General features: G+C 44.9%; 1 protein-coding gene across 8 annotated transcripts in view; it reads right to left on the bottom strand.

Annotated features, from left to right (window-relative positions):
- The window catches only part of LOC311232811 (von Willebrand factor A domain-containing protein 5A-like), a 152016-nt gene that overhangs the window by 93804 nt on the left and 31065 nt on the right, over positions 1-27147 (bottom strand). For all 8 annotated transcript variants that reach the window (XM_084319621.1, XM_084319620.1, XM_084319617.1 and 5 more), the window contains 5 exons: positions 20484-20706; positions 19538-19719; positions 16339-16453; positions 11496-11674; positions 9413-9501 (listed from right to left, as the gene is read on the bottom strand). In XM_084319621.1, coding sequence (XP_084175747.1) covers positions 9413-9501; positions 11496-11674; positions 16339-16453; positions 19538-19719; positions 20484-20706 — 788 coding nt within the window. The remainder of the gene's footprint in view (positions 1-9412; positions 9502-11495; positions 11675-16338; positions 16454-19537; positions 19720-20483; positions 20707-27147) is intronic.

The following is a 27147-nucleotide window of genomic DNA, read 5'->3' on the forward strand; positions in this document are numbered from 1 at the left end:
GTACCGTTTACCTCCACCATCTGTTCTCTCCCCTCCAGGTAGGATTGCATCCAGCTCACTGATAGACTATCAAAACCAATTGCTTTTAGCTTGTCAATCAGAATGGAGTGATTGACAGTGTCGAAGGCCTTTTGTAGGTCCAGCATGACCATGCCGCAGTATTTGCCCGCGTCCACTTCTTGTTTGATGTGGTCGTTCAAATAGAGAAGGCATGTGTCAGTGGAGTGGGATGTTCTGAAGACAGATTGGAATTCGAAGATTCTATTTTTTTCCGCAAGGTACTTTTCTACCTGTTCGTATACAATTTTTTCCATGACTTTCAAGATGGAGGTAAGAATAGAAACAGGGCGGTAGTTGCCTGGGTCTAATTTTCTGCCCTTTTTGCTGCCCTTAATGTCCCCATGGGCCGGACACGTCTTCTTTAAACAAGTCAAGAAGAAACATCACAATAAATCAAAAACAAAACAAAAACACCATAAAGTCCAAGAAATGTAAAATAAATTAATGCAACACTCCCAGACATACCCCACGCAAAGGTAATAGTCGATTTCTCCAGACCCCTCTTGGTAGAACCTGAGGTGTGACAAACAGTAGCAACCTCTCCCCTGTACTGAAATCCAATCTACACATCTGACCAAAACAAAAGCTGTAAACAAATCTGCAGTACCATGTTGTCATCCTTTTGCTAGAGGTCACTGTTTGATTTTAACTTTAGTGTTTCTAACACTCTAACAAGAGTGTTTCAAAACAAGGACTGCCAAATATCCACCAAGGTACCGGTAGCAGCCTATCAGCAGTCTGTATGGAGCAAAAGCATGGCCCTCTACCATAGGTTACTGGTCAATCAATATGGGTTTTTCCAATGGCAGGTGTCGATTTCCTTTTAGTATCTGATAAAATACAACCATTTAAATGAGACACAAAATTGCTGAACTTAAGTTCACTAATGTTAGCTATATCAGCTAGCTAGCTTAGCTGTTTGATGACAGCTAGGTTTAGACTTGCTAACATTAGCCTAAATTAACACTTTGATAGCCACTCACGGCTAAACTCGTGTTTACAATAGTTACGTTGAAAGCCACTCACGAGATTTCTATTTTTTTTTTTTTTTTAGCGATCTGAAATCATATTGCATCACGCGAGCCTACCCTAGCCTACCCAAGGGTCGCCGGCGATCAGATGTGAAAAAAGCGCCCCCTATCGTCTCCCAGATGGTAAATCACCCTTTTGGAATGGACTCAATGAAAATGGATGGGGGAAAAAAATATTCCAGTCCACATTTCACTTCTCACCCATGCAGCCGGAGTACCAGAGTTCATTCAGGGGGCTCTGAGCCCCGCGGATCATGAGTTCTACTGTATACACGTTAGATCTATACACTTATCGATTTTTTCGAATGGTGATCAGGAATTGGAATATACCAGTTGGATACCATCTGATGTCAGGTAAGGAATCTATGTTATCAATGTTAGGATAATCAGACTCGTTTTCGAGGAGATATAAGCTTTTTTGTGATATGTGCTCCATCTGTTTCACTGTAAAATCCATGAGGAAATGAATCGGCTATTATCAGCGCGCGCCTCGAACGTGCGTGCACGTATACTATTGATCATCTAGCGTTTATTTGAAAACGATTCATAAATAGGCCGACAAATATCAATGTTCTGGAATATTCCAGTAAAAGGCGATTATCACAGAATGGGCTGTTTTTCACCTCAAAACGGGTGCTTTTCAAAATGCTCTCAAACGGAAATGAAGCGATAAAAAACCAATCTGCCTTGACAACACTGACTGGAAAATGATTCTTTGATAAGCGACGGGCAGATTAGACACATAGCCATAATTTAAAACATAGATTAGGCGATATTAACGTTAACATTGGCGCCGATGGTGGCATTACAGTACATACAAGCACTAAGTCGTGCGCCCCTGGTGGCACTGAAAGTGTTAACCTGGTTAATTAAGTTCTCTTAAATTTACTGCCATATTGCAGTATTTTTTCCTGTCTGTGAACGTTGGAGTCCTATTTAGCTCCTTTCCAGGTAAGCTAGCAAAACAGATTCCTTGTGATCTCTAGTTTCATATGATAATCATAATTTTCACTCTAGCATTAGACATAACATAAGATGCATTCAGGGCATACTCAGTGCCCCAATGGAGAGGCAAAGGGCCTCCTATACTTACAACCTTAAAACAGCTTGGAACAGCTTTTTGGTAGCAACAAATATATATATATATATATATATATATCTACCGGTATATATAAAAAAATAGAAAAGGTCTGTAATCGACTCTTGGAATCAACTCAGTCTATTCCCACTAATATGGAATCAGAATAAACTCTTTGGCCCCCCCTCTTCCACCAAAACACTCTCCAACAGCCTAGGACAACTCTCCACCCACCTCAAACCCCACGTCAAGAGCCTGGGTGTAATCTTTGACCCAGAGCTCAAATTCGACCGGCAGGTAAATGCTGTAGTCAAGTCATGCTTCTTCCAACTACGCAACATCAGTCAAATAAAAACAATCCTTTCACCCGTCGACCTGGAAACAGTAGTCAATGCATTCATCACATCACGCCTTGACTACTGCAATGCCCTCTACACCGGCATTAGTCAGGCAGCCATGTCCCGCCTCAAAATGGTCCAGCACTCTGCAGCTAGGTTCCACTAAGTGGCCTTTCTCACTCACTATTGGGGTCCGTTCCATTCCGTACCGTCCTCATTCCGGGTCAGAGTGCGAAACCCCCCCCCCCCTCTCCCCCCTCTAGTTTGTGTACACACTTCAGTCTTGGTTCGCTCCGGGTTCTGTTTACGGTTTGCGTTTTGATCTTGTAAGCTTGCCGTAGGCGATGATGTCACGCTCGAAAATGTAAACACAGGAAGAGTGGAGACTGGATGCCGATATTAAATTAACAAATAACCAATAAATATGAAGTTATATTTGAACCTCTGTTGTCAAGCCTCGTCAATATAACCCACCCCCTTTTCTCACTAATGGATGGTGTTGTAGAGTCCGCTTTTGAGCGTGTCCCAGGGCTAACGCTAAGCTAACGGCTAACGCTAGTTAGCTTAGCCTATTACTAGTCTAGTATAGCCACTGTAGCACTTATTTTTCAGCAAAGAATGTGCAATAAACAAAACGGGTACATTCACTGTGTGTTCTGCCTCTCATTTGTTGATGAAACAAAACTAACATCAACACAATTGAACACCAAAAGCGGAGTTTAGTCTAATCAGCGCCGTTTTGTTAGCTTACATGCTAACGTGAATGGAATATGCCAGTATAACAGTATAGCAATGTGGCTAGCAGCTAAACGCTAAGCTAACAACTAACGCTAGTTAGCTTAGCCTGTTCAGCAGCTAACATCCCATCGCTCGTGGCAATTACATTGCATGTCATTGATCTACTGGTCGACCATGGCCGACTGGTTGGGCACCACTGGTCTAATAGAAATAAATGCATTCGAACAAGAAACCAATGTATAGACATAGTAGGGCTGACCTTCGATTTTTTTTTTGGCAATCGAAGCTTCGGGGCCGAGCTTCGATTTTTAATTTTTTTTTATCTTATGTTGTGGGACTTGTACAGCACTTTGGTAAACGTTGTTGTTTTTAAATGTGCTCTATAAATAAAGTGGATTGGATTAATGAATTAAGTAGCCCCTTTTGTGACTGTGACACAGCCAACACGGCTGTGTGATTTAATTCAAGGTGGATCGCTGTTGTCGTTTGAACAACTTCAGATTTCATGGGAACTACCAATCCCCCAAATCAAGAATGTTTAAAATGAATGAAGTAAGATTTTGATTATTTGAAATATGGCCTGTGTAGACTAAACTATGCACAGAATTGCACAGCAATGTAGACCTTGTAGACTCCACTACAGACCAATTATCAGTGAATGTACATGCATTTTTAAGAAGGGCTACTTCCACAAAAAAACAAAGAACTCACCAAAACATCTCAGTAGCACCTTATCTAAATGTTCTATTTCATATATGGAGATTCATATTTATTTATGTATTGCATGCATTTCTAAATTTCATTTCTTATTTTGTTTATTCATCCCAGTATCTTTCTTTCTTATGTGTGGAATTCTACAAGGCATTTACATTCACATTTACATTTAGTCATTTAGCTGACGCTTTTATCCAAAGCGACTTACAAGTTCTGTACGACAGGTCATCAGGAAGGATACAACTCTATCAGCTGAGTAACAATATTCATCAAAGTGTTGCGTGTTACAGTGTAGGTTAGTTTATTAGGACAAGTGCATGACAGTAAGGTTAGTTAGGGTTAGATTTTTTTTTCTTTTTTTTTTAAGATAATGGTTGAAGAAGTGCGTCTTTAGTCGACGGCAAAAGATTGGACGGGATTCGGCTGTCGTAACTGGGGTGGGTAGTTCATTCCACCATTGTGGGGCAAGGACTGAGAATAGGCGTGTAGGTGGTGTATATGTGTTTGAGGATGATATCCTTCAAACAGGCAATAGTATAATTTGGGCAGTGCTGAGCTGGGTTACTTTACTCCAGTGTATTTGTCCCCCGGCCCCACTCAATGGCCCCATGCACACACACACACATACACACACACACACAAAAAAAAAAAAAAAAAAAATGATTTGTTTTTGGAGAAAAAAAAATTTAAACTTCGATTTTTTTTTAATGTTCGAAGCTTGTGCCATCAAACGAAGCTTCGAAGCTTCGAAGTATTTAAGACAGCCCTAAGACATAGCATGGCAAACAAAATTGCCTTTTGTAATGTGGCTTTGTAGTGCAGGAGGAAAGAGGAATAAACGGAGGTAACGTAATGCTTGTTTATTGTACAAAGCCACGTCAGTAAACAAGAACACAAGAGCACATGAATCGCTAGCACAGTAATGAATGAATAACAGCGAGTGCAACCGCAATAGATGTCCCCTCTGGCCGCGGCGCCAGATCATTCGTTCCCTCCCACTACAAAACAGTCAGAGGAGAACACGAACCAATACTGTAGTCACTACACCTCAATATACGAAATCCTCACGGTGAGGAGGGCGTATGGCCCGGCCCCTACGACTGTAGGTAAAGTCAGGAGGTGCGGGAGAGGGTGTGACAGCGTCCGTCACATCCTCCTGCCGAGCAGGATGGGGGTCAGTGACCAGATACTCACGAGCGGCGGGGGGTCTGAGGGGTCGCAGGGGGGAATGGCCCTGGCGTGGCAGGGGAGGTAGGACCGGCGGCAGGGCCAAGTCCAGGGGCAGTTCAAGGTCCAAGTGTGCCGCCTTGAGGCGATCCACGGACACACACTCAGGCCTACCCCCCACGTCGACCACAAAGTTCTTGGCCCTGGCCTCAATGACGCGGAAGGGTCCGTCGTAAGGAGGGCGTAGCGGAGTCCTGTGGCCATGGTGACGGATGAACACGAACCTCGCCAAGTGCAGCTCCGGGGGCATCCTCGACGTAGGGACCCCATGCTGCGTAGTCGGGACCGGGACGAAATTCCTGGCGCTGTCCAGCAGCGAGGCACGCTGAGCAGCGGCAGACCAGGGCTCTGTCGACCTGGGAATAAAGTCACGGGGCCCCGTAGCGGCTGTCCAAAAACCAGCTCGGCCGACGACCACTGGAGGTCCTCCTTTGGCGCGGTCCTGAGCCCCAGCATGACCCACGGGAGCTTGTCCAGCCAGTCGCCGTCCGTGAGGCTGGCTCGAAGGGCGGCCTTCATGGAGCGATGAAAACGCTTGCAGAGCCCATTTGCCTGCGGATGGTAGGCGGTCGTACGGTGGAGCTTGACCACTCTCCGCCACCGCCGCCCACAGTTCCGAAGTGAACTGTGAGCCACGGTCAGAGGAGAGATCAGCCGGGGTGCCGTAGCGGGAGACCCACACCGCGATGAACGCCCGGGCCAGGTCGGGGGCCGTCGTTGAGGAGAGCGGGACCGCCTCCGGCCAGCGAGTCGTCCTGTCCACCATGGTGAAAAGGTAGTTGTATCCGGCAGCGGTCCCACCAGGTCCACGTTGACATGGTCGAACCTCCGCTCGGGCACGGAGAACTTTTCCAGGGGGGCCTTGATGTGCCGATGCACCTTGGCACGCTGGCAGGCGGTGCACGTGTCGACCCAGGCTCTCACATCCCTCTTGAGCCCTTGCCACACAAACTTCTCCGACACCAGTCATGAGGACGGCTTCCTGCCAGGGTGAGACAAGCCGTGTATGGCCTCGAAGGCAGGGCGTCTCCAGTTGGCGGGGACTACCGGCCGCGGCTGACCCATGGAGACGTCGCACAAGAGCGTAACCCCCGCGTCACGAACACTACCTCCTCCAGGCGCAGTCCAGTGTCCGACGACTTGAGCGCTTGGACGGCAGGATCGGCGGCCTGGTCCGCAGCCATGCTGACGTAGTCCAAACCCAGCTGCACCGCACCGACCACCGTCCTGGAGAGACAATCTGCCACCTGTTTGGACTTCCCAGCAACGTGCTGGATGTCCGTGGTGAACTCGGACACGTAGGCAAGCTGGCGCTGCTGGCGGTCGGACCACGGCTCTGCCGCCTTGGACATGGCGTGCGTGAGCGGCTTATGGTCCACGTAGGCCGTAAACTCGCGTCCCTCCAGCAAGAAACGGAAGTGCCTGACAGCAAGCCACAGCCAGAGGAGCTCCCTGTCGAACGTGCTGTACCTCTGTTCCCTGGGCGACAGCTGGCGGCTGAAGAAGGCAAGCGGCTGCCAGGCGTCCCCAACCCACTGCTCGTACACCGCTCCCACAGCAAAGTCAGAGGCGTCCGTGGTGAGAGCGGTGGGCGCAGAGGGCGAGGGGTGGGCCAACATGGCCGCGCGGGCCAGGGCCTCCTTAGTGTCTTGAAAAGCCTTGACCCGCTCCGCCGTCCAGTCCACCGGCTGCTTCAGCGTCTTGCCCTTTTGGGCGTCATACAGTGGCCGCAGGATGTGAGCGATGTGGCGGAGGAAGCGATAATAAAAGGTCACCATCCCGATGAACCCCTTGAGCTTGCTGACTGTGCGGGGGCGCGAAAATGCGGCGACCGCTTCCACCTTCGAGGGGAGGGGGGGTCACCCCCTCTGCGGAGACCCGGTGCCCGAGGAAGTCGATGGCGCCCCGCCCGAACTCACACTTCGCCGGGTTGACGATCAGCCCATGCTGGCTGAGCCATGAGAACAGGGTTCGGAGGTGGGACAGGTGCTCCTCCTCTGTGGCGCTCGCTACGAGGATGTCGTCCAAGTAGACGAAGAGGAATGGCAGGTCCCGGAGCACCGAGTGCATGAGGCGTTGGAAGGTCTGCGCCGCGTTCTTCAGGCCGAACGGCATTCTCAGGAACTCGAAAAGCCCAAAGGGCGTGACGACGGGCGTCTTGGGGACGTCCTCGGGGTGCACCGGTACCTGATGGTACCCCCGTACCAGGTCCACTTTTGAGAAGAAGCGATTGCCTGCCAGGTTCGCCGCAAAGTCCAGGACATGCGGGACCGGGTAGCGGTCAGGCTTGGACGCGTGGTTGAGGCGGCGGTAGTCCCCACATGGGCGCCACCCACCGTCTGACTTAGGGACGATGTGCAGGGGAGACGCCCAGGGGCTGTTCGAGCGCCGAACGATGCCCACCTGCTCCATGTGCGCAAACTCCGCCCTGGCGACGGCCAGCTTCTCCGGGTTGAGGCGTCTGGCCCTGGCGTAGAGGGGAGGCCCACTGGTCTCAATGTGGTGCTCCACCCAGTGTTTCACCGTGGGCGCGGAAAAAGTGGGCTTGCCCAGGTCGGGGAACTCAGCGAGTAGCCGAAGGTACTGGTCACTTTCGGCGAGTGTATTGGACCACCCGCCGTAAACAGCCTCCCGCTGCGTACATGCAAAGGAAGCGAAAGTCTGTGAGTTGACCAGGCGCTTGTTCCCCACGTCCACTAGCAGGTTGTGGGCGCACAGAAAATCCACGCCAAGGAGGGGGAATGTGACAGCCGCAACGACAAAATCCCACGAAAAACATTATCCTCCGAAGCACACGGACCGCGCTCCTCCCTTGCCACATCCGACCTCTCTGCCGGAATGCAGGTGCTCCACTGGGCACCCGTGTCACAAAGGAAACTGCGACCAGAGGCGGTGTCTCGGATGAAGAGCAGCCTGTTGGTGACACCAGCGCTCAGGGCCACTACTGAGCGCCGGCCCCACCATTTCCCGTAGGTCCGAAGGTGCAGGGCGAGCGGCACCGTCTGGCCTTGGCGCCAAACGTGGCATGGAAGAAGCATGTTACCGTGCTGGCCAGAAGGTCTGGCGTCCTCCCTCGCTCTCCTGCGACGGTCCGGTGGCGGGGCGGTCGCGGGAGCGAGCAGGTCAGTGGACCGCTGAGGCATGGCCAAAACAAAGCGGTCCGCCTCCCTGGCCAGGGCGCGGGGGGCCACGATGTTGGTGTTGGCCAGTGCCATCCTCACTTGTGCTGGCAGCGTGCGCATGAACAGCTCCGTAAAGAGGATCATGGGGTCTTCGCTCCCCAGCAAATTCAGCATCCTCTCCATGCGCGCAGAAGGTCTCTCGTCTCCCAATTCCGACATAGCAAATAGGCAGCGCACCCTCTCTGCAGCGGACAGTTCAAAAGTATCTAGCAGTAGGGTCTTGAGGCGCTCATATTTGTTTGTCGCCGGGGGATCAGACAAAAAACCTACCACTCTAGCTGCGGTGGAGCTGCCCAACACTGCCACCGTGTGGTTGTACCGGTCATCGTCGTCATGCACGTTGCTCTTGTTGAAGTTTGCCTCCACAATAGCAAACCATGCAGCCGGAGTCGACTCCCAGAACTCAGGTAGCCTGAGCGTGGGCGCGCGCGCACCATGCGCTTCCCTGCACCCGAAACCACCTATTTCACCGGTCCAGGTTCAGCGCCCCCGGGGACAAATCAGCGGGGGGCGGGGACAGGGGGGAGTGTTCTCACTCAGACAGACACACCCTTTTCTGGTTCGACCCGCCGCTGATTCGACCCCGAAGAGTGAGTGAGAAAGCACCCCAAGATCCTCCAACCAGGCTCAGCTGGTTCCCCCCCCCCCCCGCACCAGACTAAAAAAGAGAGGCGATCGCTCCTTCAAGGCCGTAGCCTCCAAACTATGGAACCAGCTTCCCCTGGAGATCTGCCCCTACGCTGGAGACATTTAAGGCCCGTTTAAAAACCCACTTTTATTCCCTAGCCTTCGATTAATCCTGATTCTCCCACACCCTAACCCACACACTCCCATGCAATTTTATCCTGCCCCCTCCCTCTTGTATCTCTTCTTGTGCTCCCCTATCCGCTTGTCATATTTTTTTAATGTACTGTCCTGTCCTGTTGTGCCTTTTTGTATATTTTATAGGACATTGATTTTATGCTTTGACTGTAAATTACTTGACTTGACTCTTTAATATTTCTGGAATCAAACACGCCTCACAAACAGGTGAGAATGACTCACGGGAAAATGGAGTTGTAGTTGTTTCCAAATCCATAGATGTTGAAGTAGCAGCCCATCGGTAAGCTCTTCAGCAGCAGCACCAGTGTGTCCTACCAGGAAGGACAGGGACACACAAATTTACTGAATTAATCCCACCATGATTCAAAGTCCTATAGACTGGTTTCTCGTCCACGTCAGAGCCGGTGTGAACACGTGCATCAGGTAAAAAGGAAGGTAATCCTGGTCAGAACAATGGGGCAGACTACAATATATTTACATTGGTTAGCAATGCTAGTGATGTAAATGATCAATCCATGCTAAAGCTAGCATATGTAAAAGGTGAAAGACTCACTCACAGTCACAACCATGCTGATTTGGCTAAATTACATCCAGCCGTTTTCGTTTGAAACAACTTTTATTCAGTGGAGTGCCATAGTTTCTCCATAGAACCCTGTTGAACTTTTTTAACGCAGCATCTTGCGCAGGTAGGGGGAAACTCAGTCACGTGTTTCAGCGGGTATTGCTGATTGGCTCGAACATGGTTATAAACAAGAATAATTTTTTTGGTTCAGTTTGGTAGAAATAAATACAACAGAGGCAGAAAAGAAAGCTTCTGCAAGTAGCCACATTGGCAAGTAGCCCTAGAACCGAGTGTGCACCGTCTCCGGTATGAACCAGCCTTAACACTTTCCCGGCCAACCACGTATATATATATATAAGTTATTGGGAGCCAGCGGTTGACGCCAAAAACGTATATCGTTTTCCCTTTTATTCGATTTTAATACCCTATTCAATGTCAGGGAGCTGTATTTTGCCTGTAAAAGGCATACCGGCACTCCGAATGTGTAGTACCGGCCAGATCCTGCTAGTAGCGCTGTATCAAGAATGCAGTAACCCCTGTTCCAGACCGGGTGCCACACTGAAAAACGCTCCGGGCGCTCTTTTCTACTAACCTGAACCTAGGGCTTCACCCGATCGCATTGAATAGTTTTCGGGACCCCCGATTCATTATGCTGTGGTGGGTTATGTCGTCGACCAAATGGACATACGATCTACCAGATGGCAATCAAATAATTGCAATATTCTTTTTGGAATCCCACCGGCCACAGGTAAGAACAATTTGACGTCAATTTCAGCTTGATCGTGCAAGATTTTCATAGCCATCTCCCTGATCAGCGTATGTTGTGGTAATAACGAATGCCGTTATTGGCAATCAATTAATCAGAAATGACCCCCCCCCCCCTTTCATGCATTCATGATGAAACATAATAATCATATGCATTTGATTTTTTTATTGTAGTGTGTGTAGGGACAAAACGCCAATGGATTTGGTATAATACACGTTGCGGCTTATAAATAGCCTCACAGGAATTAGCCTCGGTCATTCCGAAATAAAACTCATATTCACCACGGTATAAAACGGGAACGTATGGATGGACATTTTTATTTTTTTTTGCATCTTGAACGGAAGGTTCTTACTGTCAAATGACCATGATATTGTATCCATAGCTATAATATAAAATATAGATTTAGCTCTACAAACAACGTGACGCACAGTGAAAGTGTGTAATGGAAAGCTGGCCCAGCTATAGCTAGATGGGGAATTCCAATGGCCGTGAATGTGTTAAAGGAACACGCCAACATCATGGGAAATGCACTTACCATCTTCTCCAGAGTCGGACAAGAAGATAGATACCAATGTCCTCTTTGTGCGTTCAGTATAAAGCAATCTGTCTGCAAACTAGCCTAGCTTAGCACAAATAAATGGAAGTGGATACAGACCACCACTAGCCTAACTTAAAACTCCGGGAGAGGTGTTTTTAACCAACAGCTAGGCTAGCTGGTCTGTATCCGCTTCCATTAATTTGTGCTAAGCTAACCTAGCTTGCAGCTGGATAGCTTTCTACTGAACACACAGATGGCATTTGTATTTATCTTCTTGTCTGACTCTGGAGGAAATTGTAAGCACATTTCCCATAATGTTGGAATGTTCCTTTAACTCAAATGGAGATATTCATGTTAAAATGTGAAAACACTCTATACAAGTCAAACAACCACTCCGTTCCAAATGAAACTGGGAAGGATAAAAATAACACTGTAGTACCCGGGCACTGCTGATGCGATCCTGCCCGTTGGCGGTGCTGCGGTCCATAGGATAATCCATGCTGCCAGAGCGGTCCACCACAAACAAGAACTCCCCACAAGATGTCATGGATGACATCACAGCTGAGGGGAACTCTGGGTACAGGCTCAACATGACTGCTGGATCACCCATCAGAGAGCCTGGGAAGACGGCAAGCACGGGAAAGAGAGGGGGGGGGAGTGAGGAAAGATGAGAGAGAGAGGGAGAAACAGAGAGAGAGAGAAACAGAGAGAAAAAGAGAGAGAGACAGAGAGGACAAACAAATGTGTTCATTTTATCCATTTTGTCTGCGCCTAGTCCTCATCTACTTATCACAATGTGCCAAAAAAGATTTGCCTTTTTATTTTTGTCTAATCCATTGTTTTCTCTCCCTGGAGAAAAAGTACCTCAAGTCAAGTCAAGTCAAGTCAAGTCAAGAGTTTTATTTGTCACGGCATACAGTGAAATGTGGGAGGTCATGCCTGCAGTGATTGTGCAATAATACAAGTAATAAAAAAGGAATAAGAATAAGACATTTGTGCAATAATACAAGTAATAAGAATAAGACATAACAGGTATAATGTACATAACGTTTACAAAAGCATGGTAAAAGACATGCTAAGGTCCTGCGATAGTGCAATACAATGTTAGCTACGGATGAGGCACTGGGTCTTCTGTACACTACTATACAATCTACAGTTATACTATATATCCTTATGCTATCTTGCTATATCCATCTATTTACTATACACAAGAACCACTCCCGTTCTTTTTTATTTTTTAAAGTGACCTTTTCATTGTGTAAGTGACCGTTGAGTGTGAGCGTGTGCAGCATGTGTGTGAGTGTTCATGCTCAAGTGACTGTTAGTGTGTGAGCGTATACAGTGTGTGTGTTGTATGTGTGCTCATGTGTGCTTGTGTGTGGAGAGTTCAGTGTTCAAGACTCTGATGGCCTGGGGGAAGAAGCTGAGCCGAATTCTCTCTGTCCTAGTTGCTGGTGTGCGCAGGCGTTTGCCTGACCGCAGCAGCTTGAACAGGCTGTTGTTGGGGTGGTGGGGGTCTTTCATTATTCTGCAGGCTCTGGATTTGCACCACTTGTTATATAAGACCTGCAGGGGTGGTAGTGCAATACCCGTAGTACGCTCAGCTGAGCGCACCACTCTTTGTAGGGCCTTCTTGTCCTGTGCCTTGCTGTTTCCATACCAGGCAGTGATGTTTCCAGTCAAGATGCTCTCTACAGCTCCGGAGTAGAAGGACTGGAGTATCTTCCCCGATACTCTGAAATTCCTTAACACTTTCTGTGCCAGCCTCTGTGTCCTATTTACCCTGTTGAATGCCACCGCTCTATTCAATGACAGAGCTCTCACATTTGTGAATGCATAAACTCTATCTTAAATTATGGCTATGTGTCTAATACGACCGTCACTTATCAATGACTTGTTTGCAGTCAACATTGTCGAAACGGATTTTTTATTTTTATTTTTTTAAATCGGTTCATTTCTGTTTTATACTATTTTGAAAAACGCTAGTTTTTTTAAACACTCAGAAAAAAAATAGATAATCGCGCTTTACTGTAATACACAAAACACGTTGCCTATTTATGAATAGTTTTCAAATAAACGCTAGATTATCGATAGTATATGTGTACTTATGCACGCTATAGAAGCTGGCTGAAAAATCCATTATCTTATTTCCTGATCAGCTACACACACTCACATCCACATACACACATAGGGGACACGTTGATATATAGGTGAAAACAGCTCTGATTATCCCAATACTGGTCAAATACTGTAGATTCCTTACCTCAGATCAGATGTTCTCCAAAAAGATTATTCCAATTCCTGATCGCCATTCCAAATATCGATCGCGTTTATTGATCCAACGCTGGGTGGTCAAAAGACATAATCCACGCTGTTTTGATGGTGGGCAATGACTGGGATCGTCTCCGGTTACTTGTCTGACAAGTAAAATGTGGATTCCGGGCTCTTTTTTCCCCATGCGTTTCATTCAATCCAATCCAATGGGGTGCAGTACCATCCGGAGAGACGATAGGGGCCGGAATTTTCCCTGTTCGAGCTCAGACAGATCCCCACTGGTAACGTGAGGCTAGATTGATGAAATATGAATGGAAATCGCTAATAGCGATTAAACTACGAGATTTCTCAACGGTTGGCATGAACTAACGAGATTTCCTTGCAACTGAAAGTGTTAACTGTCTCAGGTGGTAGAGGCGCTGCTTCGCCTTCTTTACGACTGAGTCTATCTGTGTTGTCCATGTCAGGTCTTCTGAGATGTGGACCCCCAGGTACTTGAAGCTGCTCACCCTGTCCATGGTAGCCCCGTTTATCCAGTGGTGTGTGTGTCCCCTGCCGTGTTCCCCTAAAATCCACGATCAGCTCCTTGGTTTTACCAATGTTCTGGAGCAGGCTGTTGTCCTGACACCAGCGTACCAGTACATCAACCTCCTCCCGGTAGGCCTTCTCGTTGTTGTCAGAGATCAGCCCCACCACCACTGTGTCGTCCGCAAACTTCACTATGGAGTTGGAGCTGAACTTGGCCACACAGCCAAGAGTGAGGTACCTACAGTAATCCTGGAGTGATGTCACTCTGCACTTGAGGGTGAAGACCAAAACAAAATGTTCACTATTTTGAACCGTGCTCCTCCAGATCCAATGTGTGGGGACTTTAGGCTCTCAACGTGGGGTTTGTGGACTCCTAGGGGTCTTTGAGGTCATTCCAAATGATAGAATACCGGTAGTTTAATTTCACCATTTGATTCACAAGAGGTTAGGCCAATGGGAACATATAAGAATATAGAATTCTGGACATAGTCATATCCAACAACAAACATCTAATCAGTTAGGGGTCCCTGAGACAAAGCCTGATCAAATAGGGGTCTAGGGTACAAAATAACTACACGCCCAGCGCCATTGGCTTGTAGATTTATTGTTTGGCGTCTAGAATTTAAGGTATGCCCGCCACCTGTCGGCTAACAAAATACACTGCAACTACCTCGGCCGGCAGGTAATCAGAGCCATGTCGGCTGTGCTCGGCGTCTATATGATGCGGCGGTGGAGAGTTGAAACTGTGTGTGTGTGTGTGTGTGTGTGTGTGTGTGTGTGTGTGTGTGTGTGTGTGTGTGTGTGTGTGTGTGTGTGTGTGTGTGTGTGTGTGTGTGTGTGTGTGTCACGTGTCCGTTCTAATGTTTACAAACAATGAACCTTTAAATGTAAATGAGATGCGCTCTGCTCAGGAGGTCAAGTTTGTAACATGAGACGCACATCACCTGTTACTTCACCCGTTCTTTAGCCTACAAGAAAACCCTGCAATCGCGTTTTTGATTGTGCTCTGATATTTTACTATTTCGCATTTGATTTGACCAAATATGTGGAGGCATATTCCCTGCAACAAGTTCAAAGATAACTTTATTGGCAATTCGTTTCCTTATATCGCTTCCTCCAGGGTTCCAACTTGTGTTGACAAAATGCAACCCTGCTCAGCTACGGAGAATCAGCGCTCTCTCTCTAGACTAGAAAGGTGCACTCAGTAGAGCACAGATGTCCGCCAGGGCGGCAGCCACACATAATGTTAATAATAATAGATTGGATTTGTAATGCACTTTTTGTTCACTGGGATCCCAAAGTGCTACACTACATGATTAAAACAGTTAAAAAAATAGAAATAAAATAGTTATTAGTAAAACAAATAAAATAAAAGACAGAATAAAAATAAGATAAAAATAGAACATAGTTAATTAAAAACATAGTATAAACAGACAATTTAAAAACAAAAGCGCGATAAAATTAAAATAAAAAGCTAACAGTCAAAGGCCTTTTTGAACAGGTAGGTATTCAGGCCTGCCTTCTCTCTCTATCTATCTATCCTATCTATCTACCTCTCTCTCTCTCTGTTCAATGATTTAAAGTGGCCAAACGTTACAATATAAATACCAATTGGATTTTTGGCTGGTAAAAAATCTGCCCGGCTGGTCGTTTTTAAAATCTACCAGCCAAATGGCTGGTAAGTCAAAAAGTTAAGTTTGTTCCCTGGGGGTCCATGGCCTAATGTTTAACAATTATGGGGGTCCTTGACACAAAAAAGGTTGAGAACCGCTGAATTAGGATGATCAAATCGACCTCCCGACCCCAAAGGTCTGCTGCATTTGGAAATGCATCAAATTGCGGCAGCGCATGATGCTGTAAATGCAGTTTCAATGGATCTTTAAGTTACAAATCAAACTACTTATGCATGCACTGTATGTACTGTACTGCACAGTGACTCAATAAAGCCTCCACCCCCTCGACATCTTGCATTTTCTTCTTTTAAAGTATTTCTAAATGCACTTAATCAGGGATTTTTGTCTGAGATCTATATAAACTAGGTACTATTCCATCGAAATGAAAAAGAAATTCAAGAAATTCTAACATAAAAAAGGCAGATTTTGTTCAAACCTCAAATGTAATTTATTTTATTTATTAATATTTCTTTTAAATATGGATTCAATCCAACCACAGATCCTTTTGTGTGAATGTGATAACTGCAATAGTTTAAATCGTAATCTTTTGCTGAGAACATTCATGATGACCTATGACCTTTCCTCTAGCATCAAGCCAAACTTAAAACTTTCAAATGAGCATCTGTGAAGGTCACATGGTGGTGAGTAAATCTTACTCAAAATCTTGAAAAAAAACTAAACGTGCAAAAGATTGAGTGGGCTGTGAAGACTTTTTCTTGAGCCTCAGCATTTTTTGTTTGGAATATGAAAACTATTGAGCAAAATGTCTTATCTTACAGAAACCACTTAATGATTTTCTACACTCACCTGGGTTAGCAGAGGTATTTCCTGCCTCCACTACCACCATGGGTTGATGGGCATCTTTGTAATAAATCAACAGCTCCACATCCCTGTCAAACTTGTGTCCTGCTGCCAGACTCACCTGCATTCAAGAGAAATTAATAACATTAAATAAATAAAGGAGTGAAGTTTTAGGGGCTTTGTTTTGTTTTCAAGGGTCGAGAGTAACACACTTTTACTTTAGTATAATTTATTTAATTATTCAATTACAGTATTTTTACTTTTATTCTATGAAGGTATTTCTACTTTTAATATTATTTCAAGGTATTTCTACTTTTAATATTCTATCAAGGTATTTTTACTTTTAATATTCTATCACGGTATTTCTTCAAGATATTTCTACTTCCAAGTTATTCTCTCAAGGTATTTCTACTTTTAATGTTCTATCAAGGTATTCCTACTTTTAATATTATTTCAAGGTATTCCTACTTTTTTATCCACTTTTTCTCTTCCTGTTTTTTTTTTAATATATATATATATATATATTTTTTTTTTAAACAAACACATAAACATAAACAAAACAACATAAAATTAGATATACAAGCATTAATTAACAGTGCACATCCAATGAAATCACCATTTAAATAAATGTATTATACAAGATATACACCTAATACTTGCTATCTAATACCCTACACACATATGCTCTCGCTCGCTCCCCCCCCCCCCCCCCCCGGGCCCCCCCTTGGATAATCCATCCATTATCATTCGCTCCTAACCAGGCACTACAATTATATGCTAGCTTTTATTCTCTCCACCACTTCTAACCACATTGTAATTTTGGATTCACTGAGACCCAAAATTCTTGCTGTAGATATTTCTAGATAAATCACATCGAGATATGTAAGAATCCAGACCTTCCGGCACATTTTTTCCGGTTGAAACCATCGTGATGCTATCAGCTTTTTAGCCGCTGTGATACCAGATAAAACTAATCTCTTTAGCTGTATAGGTACTGCACACTCAAAAACATCATTCAGCAGTAATACAGAGGGGTGTACAGGTATATTCAGAGTTAAGAGATTTGATAATTGCTGGGTCACTTCTTTCCAGAATATCTTAACTGGTGGGCAGTCCCAGTACATGTGCATAAATGTACCCTCATCCCCATTTGTACATAAGGAGCATTTGGAGTCTTGTTTAAGACCCATTCTGTTCAGTCTTATAGGAGTCAAGTATGTCCTATGAATATACTTAAGATTGATTTGTTGATGGTCCGGGTTCCGTGACGCAAGTCAAACATTTGCCCAGGCTATTTCCAGGTCTGGTATATCCCTCCTCCAGACTGAGTCTAGGTGGAGGATTTCATACGAGGACGTTAGTAATTGATGATAAAAATCTGATACAAAACATCTCGATGTCTCTCTTTCATAGAAGAATTTGTGGTATCTGTGGTGTACAATTGGTATCCTTAATGGGACACCGTAAGCCTTCAAACATAACAATAACTGTGCGTAAAAATAATATGTGGAACTGGTGAGATACATTTTTTTGTGTATTTCCTCATAACTACAAAAACCCTGTTTGTTGAAAACATCTCCTAATGTGTGTATGCCCTGCTTTTCCCATCTCTTCCTGTTTTTCTGTGTTTTTCTTTCATCCCAATTTAGTCGTCATGCCAATTCCCCCCTCCCCTTCCTGGTTGTTGCTCACATGTGCCCCCACTGGTCGGTCTAGGGAGGGTTGATAGATACTATCACATGTCCCCATCGATACATGCGGAGTCAGCCAGACACTTCTTTTCACCTGCCAGCGCGGACTCTCATTGGTGAGGTGTAACACCGGTTCCTGACAGGCAGCGAGCGAGCGAACTGGAGACGAAATCACTGTCCTGATATGAGGCGGCGCATGTCCGAGTGTGTGTGTACCTGGAAGCACACGGGAGCAAAGCAGCCTGCGATTCTTGACCAATAAAAAGTGTTTAGGGGCGGGACTCGGCCACGTAATCGCTCAACTAGAGACACAGCGAGCGAATATTTGAGGGGGGAACGACATCGCCGCTCAGTTCGCTGTTGCTCGCGGCAGATCGGGATACTCTGATTGAAACGTTTTAATCATTTTCGCAATCACGCTCGCTCGCGTCGCTGCCTGTCAGGAAGGGGTGTAACGTGTGGGAGGCTCACACTACCCTCACCATCTCCCTTCCGCGCTCTGCAGGCGCCCTGACCGACCTGTAGGAGTAGCTGTTTACAACGACCAGATTACCACCCACCAGCTTCCCTCCCGCTGACTCTGCCAATTGAGCCAGTATAACGGCCGGCCAAGCCGGAGGCAACGCTGACAGCCGGATTTGATACCAGTGTCTCTTGCGTTGGTGACAAGCGCTTAGACCGCTGCGCCACCCAGCCGCAGGTATTCCTACTTTTAATATTCCATCAAGGTATTTCTTCAAGATATTATTTCAAGGTATTTCTACTTTTAGTATACTATCAATGTATTCCTACTGTATATTCTATCAAGATATTTCTAATTCCAATATTCTCTCAAGGTATTTCTACTTTTTTTTATTTTTTTTTTAATCTTTTTCCCCCCTCCATTTTCCTCCGATTTTCTCCCATCCCAATGTTAGTCGTATGCCAATTCCCAATCCCCTTCCTGGTCGCTGCGCACTTACCCCCCACAGTCAGATCATCTGGGAGAGTGGAGGCTATCACGTGCTTCCTCCGACACACGTCCAGCCAATCAACCGCTTCTTTTCACCTGGCAGCGCGGATCCTCCCTGAGAGGGCGTAGCGTGTGGAAGGATCACACTATCCCACTCAGGTCCTATCCGCGCTTAGCAGGCGCCCCGACCGAACTGTAGGAGTCGCTGTTTACAACGACCCGGACCCACCCCGCCAGCTTCTCCCACCCTCTAATACAGCCAATTGTATTAGTGTGAACGGCCAGCCAAACTGGTGACAACCCCGGAGCTGTGAGCTGGATTCGAACAGGCGAAGCTCACAGCTCCGGGGTTGGTGACGAACGCAATCGCCGCTACGCCACCTAACCGCCCTAGGTACTTTCTACTTTTAATGTTCCATCAAGGTATTCCTACTTTTAATATTCTTTCAATGTATTTCTACTTTTGGGGTATTTCTCCCACCACTGTTAATATTCCCGCTCTTGTGACTCAAGCATCCACCACATGCACATGCAAATACACACATACACACACACACAGTACCGTGGCCTGGGTTTGCTCTGCGTTGAGGTACTGGAGAGGGTCCAGGGGACACTTGGACTCTACTTTAGAGACGGGCCGAGGAGAGGACACATGAGCAGTGATGGAGAGACTGTAGGGGACGAGACTCGCTGGCACAGAAGCCACCTGGACACTGACCACACTTCCTGTGCCACGTTCACCACCTGAGGAGAACACCAGTCAAGTTGGGAATGTGGTTAATCCATTAGGATTGCAGTTACAATGTCAACACTGAAACTATCCAACAACCATCATTTGCATGGTCAATTTCCATGCTAGCTAACGTTACTCCACATACAATGTGCTAATGTTAGCATGTGCATTGAAGCCAACTTCATACTGGCAGTGTAGAGGTAAACTTGGTACCAATCATCTCATCCCATTATGGCTGGTAAATCTAAACAATCTAAACTTGGCCTACTTAGCCATGCAAAATATACTCTCCAGATACTGTGACAGATTAATGTTAACGTTTTGAAAGGCAAACATCAGCTGCATGAATCGATACAACAACAATACAGTATAACAAAACTTCAATGTCAACTACAGAATTCCTCATTTCCTAAGCCATACATTTTCCTAGCAATGGCTTAAATTAAGGTGTAAACTAAAAGTCTATCAACGGGTGACAGAGAGCTTGTAAAAGCAATAGGCTAGTAATCCAGATTATGGTCACTACTACAGAAGAATAAAACGCAGCTGATATAGAGATACGTTTTTCTGCTCCACGATAAGTATTGTCCCGTTTCTGTATAGAGATAGCACTATATTGAATTTTGATATATTTCCCCATCCCTAATAATATATAGCCTTAGTAACCAGTAGTAAACATAAAGAAATTCGTTACGTAACATTATTATTTTTTCCCCAGGCCAGTGAGCCACTACCAAAAACAACCTGAGAACCAGTGGAAAACATCATGTCCTACCCTGAGGCTGGTAGCGGGGGTTGAGCACGGCAGGCAGACAGAACCTCAGGCTGCCATCAGCCTGCACAGCCAGCTCAGTGACGTACTCCAGCCTGATGGAGGCGCTCTCTCCTGGTGGCAGAGCGCCCACACTCAGAGAGAAAATATCTGGGCTCTCCTCACTCTCCTCCAATAGAAAGGCCTGCTGGCCAGAGCTCAATGCATCATCATACTCTTCCCGGGCCTGTGGTACAGAAATGTGAAATAATATATGAAATACAGATCATGAGTTAGAGATATTTTGTACCTTATAGAGCGGTGTAGGTACCGGTAGGGAGGTCAAACGTTCTGCCGTAATGTAATCACAATGGGCCTCATTCAACAATACTCTCTTATTATTTTTCTTATATTCTTGCTTACCTGTCTGTTAAGAGAACAATAAGAAAAGCCACCGCCACATTCATCAAACCGTTCTTAAAGTCCAAATCTGTTCTTACCCAGGTTTTTTGAATGGTGAATTCCACTCATTCTAAACTGGATGTGCGTTCTCGCGCAAGTCATTTGCATACAGAGACACGCTTCGCGGGCTCATTATAATACGAGAGCCGTGGGACTGCATTGTATAGAGCGGATCCCCCGGCCATATTCAAGGCAGCACTGGAGCGCTTTGCATGGATCAGAATTAGATAGGAATCAAATGTATTGTCATCATACGGCACCTATAGCTATAATGGAATAGACTGTATTAATATAGTAGTATAATAGTAGTTGGCTAGTTGCGCGCTTCTGGCCTCCCGCAGTGCACGCATACACACGTACGTGCAAAATGAATCGTTCCAGCAAAGTACTGTAGGCTTTGTCAATATACTGAACGACTGTGCGTTGTCAAGAGCCAATCGCACAGGTTGCCTCATCTCATCTGGCTCTGCAAATAGATCTAGAGTCTGAATATCTCCGCATATATAGCCTGCTGATGATCTCTCTCGAGTCAAATCCATTCTGAGAACGAAATGCAGTGCCCGCAACGCGGGTTTTGATTGATTGATTGATTGATTGATTTAAAATTGTATTAACAGATTGCAGAATGGGTACAATACAGTACAGCTCAATACACACAATTGTTAAGGGGATGCAGACCAGAGAAAGACTTTCGTCTCGTTTACATCAGGGTCCCCCATTTTCAATTCATCATAACATATGACATACATTACATAGATAGACAGTACTGCTACATCTATACATTTATGACATACCAGATTTACAAATACAGTACTGTTTGTGATACAAAAAGAGTAAAAAAAAAAAATAGAGTATATACATTTGACAAAGAAACTGTACATTGGAGGAGGTGGGGGGGGGGGGGGGGGGGGTAGGTGGGGTGGGGTGGGGGGGATGGGTAGGCGGGGTGGGGGTAACCGTACATTGGATTATCGACGAAACCTTACTTGGTCCAAGAAGAGGGTCTCGTGTATTACTGGGTTTAAGTCAGTTGTTTATTTATTTATGTTTTACTGTTTGCATACGAGGTGGTCCGCAAATGTTCTTGATAACAATCTAGTGGTCCGCATAAAACAGAAGTTTGGGAACCACTGATATAGACGATCTCTAAATATGCGTTCTATGGTACGTATACAGTACTGCATATCTGTATGTCATGTCATAAATGTCATGATATATATCTGTATGTTGTGTATGTCATAAATGTCATTATGAATTGAAAATGGGGGACACTGATGTAAACAAGACGAAATACTTTCTCTGGTCTGCATCCCCTTAACACATCCACCGCCAATCCTGTTGTACATCGTGTTTGCCGGCCATGCGAATTCTGCAAAACCACGCTGTACAGCGATATTGAGATAATATTAAATTTTTTCGCCATGGCATTCATAATTCCGCCACCCAGCCTCTGGTGATACAGTGGGACCCTGCACAATAGTGCAACGCCTCAATACCGCCACCTGGTGGATGATCTGGCGAGTTACAACCGGAAGTGGCCATCGGTGCATCTGGGAAATCCGTCCGGCAGTCACATATCGTTGCGGGACTGCAGACAAACACTGGCGTGCATATGGATCGCTGCCATAACTCAATAATCGATATGATTTGGGCGTTTATTGCGCCATACAAACCGGAAATGGATCTAGTAGATCGACGTCAAATAAGTGGGATCTTTTTCCTCCAGTCTCATCGGCGAACAGTAAGAGGACAGTAACGTTACTTTCAGCTTGATTGTTTATTCTTTTCACTGCAAACCGATCTGATCAATATATCACCCATACTACATAAAGCATTTACTGACGATCACGGAATTATAAACGACCCCCCCCCCCCTTTCATCCGTGCATGATGAATCATAACGTATGGGATCATATACAGTTGAATTCTTTAATATAGCGTGTATCGGGAATAAACGCAGGTTGATCATCTATATATGCGTTTATGCCTATAACTCACGTTCTATGAATTACTGCAGAAAACGATAAAAACATACTTATATTCTAGAAGGTATTTTTGGAAGAATCTATGAATGAAAAAGTATAACGTTCCTACATCCTGAACGATAGATAATCGATGTTGAATGGGCCATAGTAATGTCAATTTAGCAATACAATTTAAAAAGTTATAGCCCTGCAAAGAAGGTGAACATCTCCATAGGCTTAGAGTGGTGGCAGTGAGCCTACATTGATGGATATAACCGTGGCAGGGAATGTGTTAACAATTATGTGTATTGAGCTGTACTGTATTGTACCCATTCTGCAATCTGTTAAAAAAATCTTCAATCAATCAATGGCCTGGGCGCCTGTAGCTGTTCCGCAACCGTTCCTATTTCCGGGGTAGGCCTGATTGGCCCCGACAGGCACGTGACCCGCCGCGGCCACGCCCCGCGGCAGCCGCGGCAACGAGGCTGCTGTGGTTCACCTCACCGCCGCTTTCCGCCTTCAACGCCGCCCGCAGCATTAGGAAGGAGTTCGCGCCGCCTTTCACATAGCAGTCATCAGTCATAATAATATCATCAGTCATCTCTAATAATATTAATCACTGTTCAATGTACTAATATACAATACGGCTCACTTTTCCCACCGGAGCTCCGTCGCGGCAGCATTATGTAGCAGTAATCCCCCCATTTTTACCATCGACAAACTAGCTCAATTGGTGACGCTGCTTGGCTGTAGATCCTATCATCCGTTTGTGACAAGTTCGATTCCCTTAAGTTTTTTTTTTTTTTTTTTTTTTGCGTATTGTATATTGTATATTGTATGGTACAATTTACAGTAAGGTGTATGCGTTGCAGTGCAGAACATACAATATACAATACGCTATAGTGCAATGCACGTTAAAAAAAAAGAAAAAAAAAGCTTAAGGGAATCGAACTTGTTACAAACGGACCATAGGATCCACAGCCAAGCAGCGTTACCAATTGAGCTAGTTTGTCGATGGTAAAAAAGGGGGGATTACTGCTACATAATGCTGCCGCAACGGAGCTCCGCCGCGACAATATTATTAAACAGCGGCTCTGTCATTGAAGTGGGAAAAGTGAGCCGTATTGTATATTAGTACATTGAACAGTGATTAATATTATTAGAGATGACTGATGATATTATTATGACTGATGACTGCGATGTGAAAGGTGCCGCGAACTCCTTCCTAATGCTGCGGGCGGCGTTGAAGGCGGAAAGCGGCGGTGAGGTGAACCACAGCAGCCTCGTTGCCGCGGCTGCCGCGGCTGCCGCGGGGCGTGGCCGCGGCGGGTCACGTGCCTGTCGGGGCCAATCAGGCCTACCCCGGAAATAGGAACGGTTGCGGAACAGCTACAGGCGGCCTGGGTGGCCAGAGCATAACTGTTCTAACAGTAATATATAATCCATTTCAGACAGAACGCACGCAATAAGTTATAATAATAATTATTATTATTATTGAAAAGTTCTGTATTTTTAAAGTCGTATTTGGGCAATTAACCAATGGTATGCTTTTTTATTTTATTTTTGGTAAGAGTTTCTTATTTCGGTAAGAGTGCTCTCGACCACTCTTATAATTTGTTCTTGCCTGAGAAAAAAGCAACAATAAGAAAACTTTGCTGAATCCCAGGTAAGAACAAAGTAAGGAAATGCTAGTTAAGAACGAAATCTGTAGATAGCTTAAAACCTATCTCTTTGCTCAGGCATTTCACTGATAGATATCTGCTACCACCTAGTGGCAAGAGGAAACATCAGGGATATCCTGACACAACTTGTATTTATTCTTACCCTGCCTACTCTTTTACACTGCCTATCAAATTCATGTGTCGGTTATTGCACTTTTTACTTCTTACTGATGACTATTTTTAAACTGAATCATTTTAAACTATTCTTATTATTTGCTAGATCCAAATGTGAAACACTGATTATTTATGACTATTTTTAAACTGAATCATTTTATTCTTATTATTTGCTAGATCCAAATGTGAAACACTGTGATTATTTGTTCATGAATTACAGGAGTATTACTGAATAGAGAGCCTATTAGGATGCTAGATCCTAATGTGAAACACTGTGATTTGCCATATCTTGCTATGCTCGCTCATGCCTGTATTTTTTATGTCCGTTCTATTTGATAATTTTTTTTAAACTATTTTTACTATTTGTGTTACTGAAAACTGTAAGCGGAGAGCCTATTGGGATGCTAGATCCTAATGTGAAACACTGTGATTCTACCTGTCTATCTTTTTATGCTCGCTTATGCCTGTATTTTTTGCTGTTGTGAAGCACTTTGAACTGCAACCTCTGTATGAAAAGTGCTATACAAATAAAGTTATTATTATTATTATTATTATTATATCGCTTCATGCATGAGGCCCAATGGGAGCTCTGCCCACTGCTATTCAGAACGCAGTTTTGGCCCAAAGATTTCAGCCACTCTCCTCAAACCATACTTTCAATTGGTAGAACAAACAACCGCTCACATTGTAGCCCACCCCTGTGCACACACCATGGCGGTTGTTGGTTGATGATTGGTTGGAGAAATGCCTGTCAAAATGGCATCAGCTTTTTTCATTCAAATGGCTAATAGGAGCTGAGAACAAGGTTTTTGCATCCAAATTAGGGCTGGGCGATAAAACGATAACGATAACTATCGCGATAAATTATTTCCTCGAAATAAACATGAAACGTGGTCGCAAAGTTTCGATATATCGATTTTCCAAGCTTGGCTCCGTTCAGCCTCGGCTCAGCACACTCACTAACAACAACCAACGTTACGTGATGACGTGCTTACGCACAACAGCTAACAACCAATCAGTGAAGGAGATGGCCGAGAGCGAAGTAGACCCGGAAGGAGGTAGGACTCACTCAACAACAAGGCTTGCTAGGCTAATTAGCTTGCACAGCGATGTTTTATATATTTACGTGCCGAGTATGTGTGTGGCGTGAATTCTGAGGCCACGTTTATAGTAGTGGGGGTATACAGTGGACGTTGTTTCAATATATTGTGGCGGAAGAGAGTATTTTAGTGTCATATTTAGCACATTGTCATGGAATACACCGCTTAGATATTCAAGGCTTGCTAGGCTAATTAGCTTGCACGGCGATGTTTTATATATTTACGTGCCGAGTATGTGTGTGGCGTGAATTCTGAGGCCACGTTTATAGTAGTGTGGGGTATACAGTTCGTTTCAATATATTGTGGCGGAAGAGAGTATTTTAGTGTCATATTTATTGTCATGAGATACTACGCTTGTCGGCTAACTGCTAACGTGCGCGGACTGATGACGACATCAACTCGACTTGAGACATTCGCAGCAGCATAAGAAGTTAATTAAACTTGACAGACATTATATCGACGATAATTATCGATATCGAATTATATGAAAATAATTTTATAATTTTATCGCGATAACGTTTTTGGTCATATCGCCCAGCCCTAATCCAAATGTTGCCCCTCTTGACTAAAACCATGTGAAATCAGATTATTCTTTACGTTTGGGACTTTTGGGTTCTGTCAAGTATTTGGAATTCAGCAAAGCACGTGAGTCGAGGCACGAGCGTGCTCAAGGTGCTATTTGCAATCCTCTTGGAGGGCCACTTCCATGATCCATTAAGTGGGGTGTTTTTTTATTTATTTATTTTTTATTAGATTTATTAACACAAAGAGTTAAACAAAAAATAAATACATAACCATATTGTGTAGGAGAAGTTTAGAAGCCTAGAGGCTTATAGAGAACTTCCCCTGTTTTGTAAAATCAAAACATAAAAAAATATACATATTATTTAAAAAATACCAGTAATACATTCAAAAGATGTGTAAATACAAACATATACAAAGTACATACATGCATACTGTGTACATAATAATACATAACCACCCACCCACCTGCCTACAGACCTACCCACATAACCAAATGCATACATACATGTATATAGACCTATTTATCTACTGCTTTTTGGATATGAGCCTTTTTTTGTAGTTTGCTTTAACGCTTTGGACGCCACGGACTTGAGCATCTTTTGTTCCTACCACGCCAACGCTCTAAGAGATAGGAATAAGTGGCTGTGTTTGCAGGGCTATATCTATATTATAGCTATGGATACAATACTATGGTTTGACATCAACTATCTACAGTATCGTTCAATATGTGAAAAAGAATAAATGTTTTCATCCATACGTTCGCGTGTTATACTGTGGTGAATATAAATAGTTTTAGAGTGAT

This window comes from Notolepis coatsorum, assembly GCF_963971535.1.
Source record: "Notolepis coatsorum genome assembly, chromosome: 1".
Lineage (NCBI taxonomy): Eukaryota > Metazoa > Chordata > Actinopteri > Aulopiformes > Paralepididae > Notolepis > Notolepis coatsorum.